Here is a 13352-nt window from a genome sequence, read left to right as displayed (position 1 = left end):
TGGCCTCATTAAAGGTTCTCGTCAAAAGCGGGGCCAGTAGGTCCATATATTTCCAATAAAATTCCACCGGGAATCCGTCCGGTCCCGGGGCCTTCCCCGCCTGCATGCTCCCAATCCCCTTTACCACCTCCTCCATCTCAATCTGTGCTCCCTGTCCCGCCCTCTCCTGCTCCTCCACCTTCGGGAATTCCAGCTGATCCAGGAAACACATCATTCCCTCCTCCCCTTCCGGGGGCTGAGCCTTATACAACCTCTCATAGAATGCCTTGAACACCCCGTTCACTCTCTCCGCTCCCCGTTCCATCTCTCCCTCCTCATCTCTCACCCCACCTATCTCCCTCGCCGCTCCCCTCTTCCTCAATTGGTGGGCCAGTAGCCGACTCGCCTTCTCTCCATACTCATACTGTACACCCTGTGCCCTCCTCCACTGTGCCTCTGCCTTACCCGTGGTCAGCAGGTCAAATTCCACATGTAACCTTTGTCTTTCCCTGTACAGTCCCTCCTCCGGTGACTCTGCATATTGCCTGTCCACCCTCAGAAGTTCTCTCAACAATCGCTCCCTTTCTTTACCCTCTTCCCTTTATGTGCCCTGATGGATATCAGTTCCCCTCTGACCACCGCCTTCAACGCCTCCCAGACCACTCCCACCTGAACCTCCCCATTGTCATTAATCTCCAAGTACCTTTCGATACACCCCCTCACCCTTAAACATACCCCCTCATCCGCCAATAAGCCCATATCCAATCTCCAGAGTGGGTGCTGATCTTTTTCCTCTCCTACCTCCAGGTGTACCCAATGTGGAGCGTGGTCCGAAATGGCTATGGCCGTATACTCCGTCCCTGTCACCTTGGGAATCAGTGCCCTTCCCAAGACAAAAAAGTCTATCCGTGAGTGAACATGGGAGAAAAATGAGAACCCCTTACTCCTAGGCCTACTAAATCTCCAGGGGTCTACCCCTCCCATCTGCTACATGAAGTCCTTGAGCACCCTGGCCGCTGCCGGCCTCCTCCCGGTCCTGGACCTCGACCGGTCCAGCCCTGGATCAAGCACCGTATTGAAGTCTCCCCCCATTACCAACTTTCCCGCCTCCAGGTCCGGGATACGTCCCAACATACGCCTCATAAAGTTTGCATCATCCCAGTTCGGGGCGTATACGTTCACCAGAACCACCGCCTCCCCTTGCAATCTGCCACTCACCATCACATATCTACCTCCACTATCCGCCACTATGGTCTTTGCCTCAAACAGTACCCATTTCCCCACCAAGATAGCCACCCCCCCCCCTATTCTTCGCATCTAAACCCGAATGAAACACCTGCCCCACCCATCCTTTACGTAGTCTGACCTGGTCTATCAGTTTCAGATGCGTCTCCTGCAACATAACCACATCTGCCTTAAGTTTCTTAAGGTGTGCGAGTACCCGTGCCCTCTTAATCAGCCCGTTCAGCCCTCTCACGTTCCACCTTTGCAGACGACACAAAGGTTGGTGGAATTGCGGATAGCGATGAGGACTGTCTGAGGATACAGCAGGATTTAGATTGTCTGGAGACTTGGGCGGAGAGATGGCAGATGGAGTTTAACCTGGACAAATGTGAGGTAATGCATTTTGGAAGGGCTAATGCAGGTAGGGAATATACAGTGAATGGTAGAACCCTCAAGAGTATTGAAAGTCAAAGAGATCTAGGAGTACAGGTCCACAGATCACTGAAAGGGGCTACACAGGTGGAGAAGGTAGTCAAGAAGGCATACGGCATGCTTGCCTTCATTGGCCGGGGCATTGAGTATAAGAATTGGCAAGTCATGTTGCAGCTGTATAGAACCTTAGTTAGGCCACACTTGGAGTATAGTGTTCAATTCTGGTCGCCACACTACCAGAAGGATGTGGAGGCTTTAGAGAGGGTGCAGAAGAGATTTACCAGAATGTTGCCTGGTATGGAGGGCATAAGCTATGAGGAGCGATTGAATAAACTCGGTTTGTTCTCACTGGAACGAAGGAGGTTGAGGGGCGACCTGATAGAGGTATACAAAATTATGAGGGGCATAGACAGAGTGGATAGTCAGAGGCTTTTCCCCAGGGTAGAGGGGTCAATTACTAGGGGGCATAGGTTTAAGGTGAGAGGGGCAAAGTTTAGAGTAGATGTACGAGGCAAGTTTTTTACGCAGAGGGTAGTGGGTGCCTGGAACTCACTACCGGAGGAGGTGGTGGAAGCAGGGACGATAGGGACATTTAAGGGGCATCTTGACAAATATATGAATAGGATGGGAATAGAAGGATACGGACCCAGGAAGTGTAGAAGATTGTAGTTTAGTCGGGCAGCATGGTCGGCACGGGCTTGGAGGGCCGAAGGGCCTGTTCCTGTGCTGTACATTTCTTTGTTCTTTGTTCTTTGATCAGCCGGGTTGGGGGGCTCTTTACCCCCCCCCCCCCCCTTGTCGACTAGCCATCTCCTTTTTTAATCCAGCTCCTCACCCGGTTCCCACGTACCCGTATATCCCCCCGACGGTGCCCCCCACCTCGACCACCCCATCCCATAACAGCTCCCCCTTCCCCTTAGCAGCAGCAACCCAGTTAACCCCCCCCCCTCCGCTAGATCCCCCTCTAGCGTAGTTACACCCCCCATGTTGCTCCCAGAAGTCAGCGAACTCTGGCCGACCTCGGCTTCCCCCCTTGTCCTCGGCCCCCCCACTGTGCGAGGCCCCCTCCTTCCTGCGTCCCCGTTCCCGCCACAATTACCATAGCGCGGGAGCAAAGCCCACGTTTCACACTCGGCCCCGCCCCTGATGGCGCATTTCCCTTCTCCTTCCCCTTTCCTTCCCACGGCGCCCACAGTTCCTCATACTCCCACCGCCCCCCCCCCCCCCCCAAACATGGGGAAGAGAGAAAAGTTACAGGATCGCAAGATTAACAAATTGAAAAATCATCCCCCCCCATTCCCCTTCCTCGCCCCACATAATCACCCCACCACTTTCTCCCAGAAGCTCTTTCTCTCGCCAGACTATTCCAGCTTCTCGTCCACTATGAATGTCCACGCCTCTTCTGCCGTCTCAAAGTAGTGGTGCTTCCCTTGGTGTGTGACCAACAATCTCGCCGGTTGCAACATTCCAAACTGGACCTTCTTTTTGTGAAGCACCGCCTTAGCCCGATTAAAACTTGCCCTCCTTCTCTCCACCTCCGCACTCCAATCCTGGTAGACGCGGATCACCGCGTTCTCCCACCTGCAGCTCCGAGTTTTCTTCGCCCATCTGAGGACCGTCTCTCTGTCGTTGTAGCGGAGAAACCTCACCACTATGGCTCGAGGTATTTCTCCAGCCTTCGGTCTTCGCGTTATAACTCGATAAGCTCCCTCCACCTCCGAAGGGCCCGTCGGGGCCTCCGATCCCATTAGCGAGTGAAGCATCGTGCTCACACATGCCCTGACGTCCGCCCCTTCTGCGCTATCCTCTCCCTTTTCCATGCATGTCCAGGGGGAACACCCTTCTGGTTTACCGCACAGTGTTTTTGGCCGTTTAAATTGCCGTTGGGGCTCCTATTAAGAGCCTAAAAGTCCGTTCCAACGGGAGCTGCCGAAACGTGCGACTTAGCTGGTCATCGCCGCACCCGGAAGTCCCGCCTTCCTCCCTTCTTAAACAGGGGTGTTACATTAGCCCCTTTCCAGTCCTCTGGGACCCTTCCTGCGTCCAGTGATACCTGAAAGATCACCACTACTGCCTCCACAATTTCCTCAGCTATCTCTTTTCGAACCCTGGGGTGTAGTCCATCCGGTCCAGGTGACTTATCCACCTTCAGACCTTTCAGTTTCCCAGAACCTTCTCCTTAGTGATGGCCACGGCACTCCCCTCTGCCCCCTGGTTCTCCTGGAGCTCTGACATCCCACTGGTGTCTTCCACCGTGAAGACTGATGCAAAGTAACTATACAGTTCGTCTGCCATTTCTTTGTTACCTATTATTACTTCTCCAGTCACATTTTCCAGTGGCCCAATGTCTATTTTTGCCTCTCTCTTACCTTTTATATATTGAAAAAATCTCTATCTTCCTGCATATTACTAGCGAGCTTGCACTCATACTTCATCTTCTCCCCCCCCTTATTGTTTTTTTTAGCTGTGCTCTGCTTGCTACTAAAGGCTTCCCAATCCTCTGGCATCCCACTAATCCTCGCCACTTTGTATGCTGTTTATTATGCTGTCCTTGAGTTCCCTCGTCAGCCATGGATGCCTTGTTTTCCCCCACCCCCACCCCACCCCCCCACCTTAGCATGTTTCCTGCCCCCCCCCCCACCCCACCCCCCACCTTAGCATGTTTCCTGCTCCTTGGGATGAATTGTGCCTCTCCAATAACCCCCCGAAACCCCTGCCATTGCTGACCCACGGTCTTCCCTGCTAGGCTCCCCTTCCAATCAACTCTGGTCGCAGCGTGATCCAGGTGAAGACCGTCCCATCGAGGAGATCCCCCCCCCCCGGGGCTGTATCGGTGAACGATTCAATGGAAAGACGAGTCATATTTGTTTATTATTGCTCTGAGTTTATTGTACCATTAATTTAATCTTTTTCCTCCTCTCTCTCTCTCTCGCTCTCTCTTCTCTTCAATCGGCTTTAATTTCTCTTCACTCTCTTACTGCGCCTGACGGCCGGGCTACTGTTACTCCGCTTCTGGTGCCGGCTCCGCACCCTGGGCACGGTGGCGAGTGGCTTGCTGGAGCTGCGGAGCGGGCGCCAGGGTGAGCGGTAACCGGGGAGCGGGGCAGGCCCCAGGCTGCAGGCCTCGCCCTCGGCCGGCTTCTCCTGGGAGCTGGAGCCCGCCCCCTCCGCGTCCTGCCCCTCCAGGGCCGCCCAGGGTGGGGGATGCGCATCGCCGGCGTCTAGGAGGGGCGGCTGGGCAGGAGGGGCAGCCCCCGGGAGCTGGGAGCCGGCCGGGGTTGGAGAGGCCTGGGGGTGGGCCGGGGGGGGTGGAGAGGCCTGGGGGTGGGCCGGGGCCTCGGGCTGGGCCTGCTCCACAGCCTCGGGCTCCGGGGCCCCTTCCACCTCAGCGGAGGGGGAGGCCAGCGCCCCGGGAGGGTCCGGCAAACGGAGGCCGAGCTGGCCGCCCCTGGCGACCGGGCCTGGGGCCTGGGGCTCCACCCCGGCGGGGAGCCGAGCGGCCTGCAGGAGGGGCGGGGGGGAGCCGGGCCCGGGGGCCGCCTCGCCCCGCAGCTCCCGCAGGAGGACGTGCCGGGCCTGCTGGGGCCTGGGGGCCGGGGGGCTGAGGGAGGGCGCTGGGCCCTCGGGGAGGGCGGGGGCTGCCTGCAGGGCCAGACGCTGGAGGCGGCTGGAGTAGAGGCACTCCCTGCCCAGTGGGGGAAGCAGCAGGCCCTGGAGGGGGTGAGTGACCTCGGAGGAAGGGGGCACGGGGTTGAGGATCTGGGGTGGGTGGTCGGGGAGAGGGGGGCAGGGTTCAGCGGGCTCCTCGTGGCGGTGATTGGCTGCCTGGGTCGCGTCTCTCCGGCCTTCCAGCTGTAACGGGAACAAGAAAGGAAAAGGATTAGTGGCATGTAGGGTACTGTGGTGATATGCATCACTGTAAATAAACAAGGGGTTAATAAAGAACAAAGAAAATGACAGCACAGGAACAGGCCCTTCGGCCCTCCCAGCCTGCGCCGATCCAGATCCTTTATCTAAACCTGTCGCCGATTTTCCAAGGATCTACCTCCCTCTGTTACCCACCCATTCATATATCTGTCTAGATGCATCTTAAATGACGCTATCGTGCCCGCCTCTACCAGCTCTGCTGGCAAAGTGATCCAGGCACCCACCACCCTCTGCGTAAAAAACTTTCCACGCACATCTCCCTTAGACTTTCCCCCTCTCACCTTGAAATCGTGACCCCTTGTAATTGACACCCCCACTCTTGGGAAAAGCTTGTTGCTATCCACCCTGTCCATACCTCTCATAATTTTGTAGACCTCAATCAGGTCCCCCCTCAACCTCCGTCTTTCCAACTAAAACAATCCTAATCTACTCAACCTCTCTCCATAGCTAGCACCCTCCATACCAGGCAACATCCTGGTGGACCTCCTCTGCACCTTCTCTAAAGCATCCACGTCCTTCTGGTAATGTGGCGACCAGAACTGCCCGCAGTATTCCAAAGGTGGCCTAACCAAAGTCCTACACAACTGTAACATGACCTGCCGACTCTTGTACTCAATACCCCGTCCGATGTAGGCAAGCATGCCGTATGCCTTCTTGACCACTCTATCGACCTGCGTTGCCACCTTCAGGGTACAATGGACCTGAACTCCCAGATCTCTCTGTACATCAATTTTCCCCAGGACTCTTCCATTGACCGTATAGTCCGCTCTTGAATTAGATCTTCCAAAATGCATCACCTCGCATTTGCCTGGATTGAACTCCATCTGCCATTTCTCTGCCCAACTCTCCAATCTATCTATATTCTGCTGTATTCTCTGACAGTCCCCTTCACTATCTGCTACTCCACAAATCTTAGTGTCATCTGCAAACTTGCTAATCAGACCACCTATACCTTCCTCCAGATCATTTATGTATATCACAAACAACAGTGGTCCGAGCACCGATCCAAGTGGGACACCACTAGTCGCCTTTCTCCATTTTGAGACACTCCTTCCACCACTACTCTCTGTCTCCTGTTGCCCAGCCAGTTCTTTATCCATCTAGCTAGTACACCCTGAACCCCATACGACTTCACTTTTTCCATCAACCTGCCATGGGAAACTTTATCAAACGTCTTACTGAAGTCCATGTATATGACATCTACAGCCCTTCCCTCATCAATTAACGTTGTCACTTCCTCAAAGAATTAGAACATAGAACATAGAACGATACAGCGCAGTACAGGCCCTTCGGCCCACGATGTTGCACCGAAACAAAAGCCATCTAACCTACACTATGCCATTATCATCCATGTTTATCCAATAAACTTTTAAATGCCGTCAATGTTGGCGAGTTCACTACTGTAGCAGGTAGGACATTCCACGGCCTCACTACTCTTTGCGTAAAGAACCTACCTCTGACCTCTGTCCTATATCTATTACCCCTCAGTTTAAGGCTATGTCCCCTCGTGCCAGCCATTTCCATCTGCGGGAGAAGGCTCTCACTGTCCACCCTATCCAACCCCCTGATCATTTTGTATGCCTCTATTAAGTCTCCTCTTAACCTTCTTCTCTCTAACGAAAACAACCTCAAGTCCATCAGCCTTTCCTCATAAGATTTTCCCTCCATCCCAGGCAACATCCTGGTAAATCTCCTCTGCACCCGTTCCAAAGCTTCCACGTCCTTCCTATAATGCGGTGACCAGAACTGTACGCAATACTCCAAATGCGGCCGTACCAGAGTTCTGTACAGCTGCAACATGACCTCCTGACTCCGGAACTCAATCCCTCTACCAATAAAGGCCAACACTCCATAGGCCTTCTTCACAACCCTATCAACCTGGGTGGCAACTTTCAGGGATCTATGTACATGGACACCTAGATCCCTCTGCTCATCCACACTTTCAAGAACTTTACCATTAGCCAAATATTCCGCATTCCTGTTATTCCTTCCAAAGTGAATCACCTCACACTTCTCTACATTAAACTCCATTTGCCACCTCTCAGCCCAGCTCTGCAGCTTATCTATGTCCCTCTGTAACCTGCTACATCCTTCCGCACTGTCGACAGCACCACCGACTTTAGTATCGTCTGCAAATTTACTCACCCACCCTTCTGCGCCTTCCTCTAGGTCATTGATAAAAATGACAAACAGCAACGGCCCCAGAACAGATCCTTGTGGTACACCACTTGTAACTGAACTCCATTCTGAACATTTCCCATCAACCACCACCCTCTGTCTTCTTTCAGCTAGCCAATTTCAGATCCACATCTCTAAATCACCCTCAATCCCCAGCCTCCGTATTTTCTGCAATAGCCTACCGTGGGGAACCTTATCAAACGCTTTGCTGAAATCCATATACACCACATCAACTGCTCTACCCTCGTCTACCTGTTCAGTCACCTTCTCAAAGAACTCGATAAGGTTTGTGAGGTATGACCTACCCTTCACAAAGCCATGCTGACTATCCCTAATCATATTATTCCTATCTAGATGATTATAAATCTTGTCTCTTATAATCCCCTCCAAGACTTTACCCACAACAGACGTGAGGCTCACCGGTCTATAGTTGCCGGGGTTGTCTCTGCTCCCCTTTTTGAACAAAGGGACCACATTTGCTATCCTCCAGTCCTCTGGCACTATTCCTGTAGCCAATGATGACATAAAAATCAAAGCCAAAGGCTCAGTAATCTCTTCCCTGGCCTCCCAGAGAATCCTAGGATAAATCCCATCAGGCCCCGGGGACTTATCTATTTTCAGCCTGTCCAGAATTGCCAACACCTCTTCCCTACGTACCTCAATGCTATCTATTCTAATAGCCTGGGTCTCAGCATTCTCCTCCACAACATTATCTTTTTCCTGAGTGAATACTGACTCTTCAGTCTCCACACACAACTTCCCATCCCTGTCCTTGACTGGCCCTACTCTTACCCTAATCATTCGCTTATTCCTGACATACCTAGTGAAAGCTTTTGGGTTTTCCTTGATCCTACTTGCCAAATACTTCTCATGTCCCCTCCTTGCTCGTCTTAGCTCCCTCTTTAGATCCTTCCTCGCTACCTTGTAACTATCCATCGCCCCAACTGAAACTTCACACCTCATCTTCACATAGGCCTCCTTCTTCCTCTTAACAAGAGATTCCACTTCTTTGGTAAACCACGGTTCCCTCGCTCGACGCCTTCCTCCCTGCCTGACCGGTACGTACTTATCAAGAACACGCAGTAGCTGTTCCTTGAACAAGCTCCACATATCCAGTGTGTCCAACACTTGCAGCCTACTTCTCCAACCTATCCCCCCCAAGTCACGTCTAATGGCATCATAATTGCCCTTCCCCCAGCTATAACTCTTGCCCTGCGGTGTATACTTATCCCTTTCCATCCTTAACGTAAACGTCACCGAATTGTGGTCACTGTCCCCAAAGTGCTCACCTACCTCCAAATCTAACACCTGGCCTGGTTCATTACCCAAAACCAAATCCAATGTGGCCTCGCCTCTTGTTGGCCTGTCAACATATTGTTTCAGGAATCCCTCCTGCACACACTGTACAAAAAACGACCAATCTAATGTACTCGAACTCAGTATTTGGAAATTCTATTAAGTTGGTAAGACAAAGAACAAAGAAATGTACAGCACAGGAACAGGCCCTTCGGCCCTCCAAGCCCGTGCCGACCATACTGCCCGACTAAACTACAATCTTCTACACTTCCTGGGTCCGTATCCTTCTATTCCCATCCTATTCATATATTTGTCAAGATGCCCCTTAAATGTCCCTATCGTCCCTGCTTCCACTACCTCCTCCGGTAGCGAGTTCCAGGTACCCACTACCCTCTGCGTAAAAAACTTGCCTCGTACATCTACTCTAAACCTTGCCCCTCTCACCTTAAACCTGTGCCCCCTAGTAATTGACCCCTCTACCCTGGGGAAAAGCCTCTGACTATCCACTCTGTCTATGCCCCTCATAATTTTGTAGACCTCTATCAGGTCGCCCCTCAACCTCCGTCGTTCCAGTGAGAACAAACCGAGTTTATTCAATCGCTCCTCATAGCTTATGCCCTCCATACCAGGCAACATCCTGGTAAATCTCTTCTGCACCCTCTCTAAAGCCTCCACATCCTTCTGGTAGTGTGGCGCCCAGAATTGAACACTATACTCCAAGTGTGGCCTAACTAAGGTTCTATACAGCTGCAACATGACTTGCCAATTCTTATACTCAATGCCCCGGCCAATGAAGGCAAGCATGCCGTATGCCTTCTTGACTACCTTCTCCACCTGTGTTGCCCCTTTCAGTGATCTGTGGACCTGTACTCCTAGATCTCTTTGACTTTCAATACTCTTGAGGGTTCTACCATTCACTGTATATTCCCTACCTGCATTAGACCTTCCAAAATGCATTACCTCACATTTGTCCGGATTAAACTCCATCTGCCATCTCTCCGCCCAAGTCTCCAGACAACCTAAATCCTGCTGTATCCTCAGACAGTCCTCATCGCTATCCGCAATTCCACCAACCTTTGTGTCATCCCCTGCACAAAACCATGCTGCCTATCACTGATAAGCCCATTTTCTTCCAAATGGGAATAGATCCTATCCCTCAGTATCTTCTCCAGCAGCTTCCCGCCACTACGTCAGGCTCACCGGTCTATAATTACTTGGATTAGATACACTAGGACTGAGTAAACACTAGAGGGAGCACCAGAACATCATGACACACAGACATTCAACCAATAGGCCAGTAGGATAGGACACGACCAATGGGCAGTCAAGACACGCCCAGAGGTGACACTACCACAAGGGGGCGACCCATATAAAAGGACAGGGCACACATGCTCTTTCTCTTTCCATAGGCGACACTCAGAGAGACAGGGGCAGATCAGGAAGCATCACACCCACCGCATGGCTCAGAGCAGACTGGTTAGTTAGACTGAGTTACTGTAGTAAGATTAGCAGGAGAGTCGAACACAAGTAGGAGAATTGTTAACTGTTCAATAAATGTGTTAAACCTATCTCCAAGTCGGAACCTTTCTTTGTCAGAGCATACATCAAGGAAGCAGCCTATGCTGCATGAAGAAGCATAACACAACATGGTACCAGAAGTGGCTTATGCTGCGTGAAGAAGCATAACACAACATAGTACCAGGTGTGGCTTATGCTGCGTGAAGAAGCATAACACAACATAGTACCAGGAGTGGCTTATGCTGCATGAAGAAGCATAACACAACATGGTACCAGGAGTGGCTTATGCTGCGTGAAGAAGCATAACACAACATAGTACCAGGAGTGGCTTATGCTGCATGAAGAAGCAGAACACAACATAGTACCAGGAGTGGCTTATGCTGCATGAAGAAGCAGAACACAACATAGTACGGTGCCCACCTTGCCCAATGCACATTCCCAGAAACACCCTCCACTCACCTCGGCAGCTGACAAGTGTTCGTCCATCTCCAATTGCTTCATCAAACGTGGAAAGTCCATGTGTCCGTGAGGAGAGAGGAGGTTGGACAAGAATTCCGGATGGATAATAGCTTCGGCCTAGAGAGGGGAGTAACATCGTAGTGAGTAAGGGTCTGGGAGGGGGAGTGAGGGTCTGGGAGAGAGAGAGTGAGACAGAGAGAGGTTCGATTCAGAGAGAGAGAGGTTCGGAGAAAGAGATAGAGAGAGAGACAGACAGAGAGAGAGAGACAGACAGACAGACAGAGAGAGAGAGAGTCAGAGAGAGAGAGAGTCGGAGAGAGATAGAGAGAGACAGAGAGAGAGACAGAGAGAGACAGGGAGAGAGAGAGACAGAGAGAGAGAGACAGAGAGACAGAGAGAGAGAGAGACAGAGAGAGACAGAGAGAGAGAGACAGAGAGAGACAGAGAGAGACAGAGAGTGATCGAGAGAGAGAGAGCGGTAGAGAGACAGAGGAGACAGAGAGAGGGAGAGAGGGAGAGAGGGAGAGAGAGGCAGAGAAGGAGAGAGAGAGAGTGATCGAGAGAGATTGCGGTAGAGGGACAGAGAGAGAGACAGAAAGACAGAGACAGAGAGAGAGAGAGAAACAGAAAGAAAGAGAGAGAGAACCAGTGAGAGAGAGAGACAGTGACAGAGACAGAGAGAGATAGAGAGAGGGAGAGGGGGGGGGGGGGAGAGAGAGAGAGACAGAGAGAGAGACGTGACAGAGTGAGAGAGAGAGAGACAGAGGAGAAAGAGAGAGGGAGAGAGGCAGAGAGAGAGAGAGAGACAGAGAAAGACACACAGAGAGATTGAGAGACAGAGAAAGAGAAAGAGAGAGACAGCCATAGAGACAGGGAGACAGACAGAGAGACAGAGAAAGAGAGTTAGAGAGAGAGGGTTAGAGGGAGAGAGAGGTTTAGAGAGAGAGAGAGAGGCTGAGAGAGAGGGTTAGAGAGAGAGGATTAGAGAGAGAGGGTTAGAGAGCGAGGGTTGGTTAGAGAGAGAAGGTTGGAGAGAGAGGGTTAGAGAGAGAGAGGGTTAGAGAGAGAGAGGGTTAGAGAGAGCGGGTTAGAGAGAGGGGGTTAGAGAGAGAGAGGGTTAGAGAGAGAGAGGGTTAGAGAGAGAGAGGGTTAGAGAGAGGGAGAAGGTTAGAGAGAGAGAGGGTTAGAGAGAGAGGGTTAGAGAGAGAGAGGGTTAGAGAGAGAGAGGGTTAGAGAGAGAGAGGGTTAGAGAGAGGGGGTTAGAGAGAGAGAGGGTTAGAGAGAGAGAGGGTTAGAGAGAGAGGGAGGGTTAGAGATAGGGTTGGAGAGAGAGGGTTAGAGAGAGAGAGAGAGAGGGTTAGAGAGAGAGAGGGTTAGAGAGAGAGAGAGGGTTAGAGAGAGAGGGTTAGAGAGAGAGGGTTAGAGAGAGAGGGTTAGAGAGAGAGAGGGTTAGAGAGAGAGAGGGTTAGAGAGGGTTAGAGAGAGAGAGGGTTAGAGAGAGAGGGTTAGAGAGAGAGGGTTAGAGAGAGAGAGGGTTAGAGAGAGAGGGTTATAGAGAGAGGGTTAGAGAGGGTTAGAGAGAGAGAGGGTTAGAGAGAGAGAGAGGGTTAGAGGGAGAGAGAGGGTTAGAGAGAGAGAGGGTTAGAGAGAGAGAGGGTTAGAGAGAGAGAGGGTTAGAGAGGGTTAGAGAGAGAGAGGGTTAGAGAGAGAGGGTGAGAGAGAGAGAGGGTTAGAGAGAGAGGGTTAGAGAGAGAGAGGGTTAGAGAGAGAGAGGGTTAGAGAGAGAGGGTTAGAGAGAGAGGGTTAGAGAGAGAGGGTTAGAGAGAGAGGGTTAGAGAGAGAGGGTTAGAGAGAGAGGGTTAGAGAGCGAGGGTTAGAGAGAGGGTTAGAGAGAGAGAGGGTTAGAGAGAGAGGGTTAGAGAGAGAGAGGGTTAGAGAGAGAGGGTTAGAGATAGCGAGTGTTAGAGAGAGAGAGGGTTAGAGAGAGAGGGTTAGAGAGAGAGAGGGTTAGAGAGAGAGAGGGTTAGAGAGAGAGAGGGTTAGAGAGAGGGGGTTAGAGAGAGAGAGGGTTAGAGAGAGAGAGGGTTAGAGAGAGAGGGTTAGAGAGAGAGAGGGTTAGAGAGAGCGGGTTAGAGAGAGAGAGGGTTAGAGAGAGAGAGGGTTAGAGAGAGAGCGGGTTAGAGAGAGAGAGGGTTAGAGAGAGAGGGTTAGAGAGAGAGAGGGTTAGAGAGAGAGCGGGTTAGAGAGAGAGAGGGTTAGAGAGAGAGAGGGTTAGAGAGAGAGAGAGGGTTAGAGAGAGGGTTAGAGAGAGAGGGTTAGAGAGAGAGAGGGTTAGAGAG

At 51.9% G+C, this 13352-nt stretch overlaps 1 protein-coding gene across 1 annotated transcript in view; it reads right to left on the bottom strand.

Annotated features, from left to right (window-relative positions):
- Nucleotides 1–4498: 4498 nt before the first annotated feature.
- LOC140422628 (uncharacterized) overlaps nucleotides 4499–13352 on the bottom strand; it is a 98678-nt gene continuing 89824 nt past the window's right edge. Inside the window, exons 5-6 of the mRNA XM_072507633.1 lie at nucleotides 11014–11130; nucleotides 4499–5487 (exon numbers count right to left, since the gene is read on the bottom strand). Of these exons, the coding sequence (XP_072363734.1) occupies nucleotides 4591–5487; nucleotides 11014–11130 (1014 nt within the window). The 3' untranslated portion in view covers nucleotides 4499–4590. The remainder of the gene's footprint in view (nucleotides 5488–11013; nucleotides 11131–13352) is intronic.

This window comes from Scyliorhinus torazame, chromosome 5, assembly GCF_047496885.1.
Source record: "Scyliorhinus torazame isolate Kashiwa2021f chromosome 5, sScyTor2.1, whole genome shotgun sequence".
Lineage (NCBI taxonomy): Eukaryota > Metazoa > Chordata > Chondrichthyes > Carcharhiniformes > Scyliorhinidae > Scyliorhinus > Scyliorhinus torazame.
Note: the sequence above shows the minus strand (reverse complement) of the source record. Positions and strands in the feature narration are given on the sequence as shown.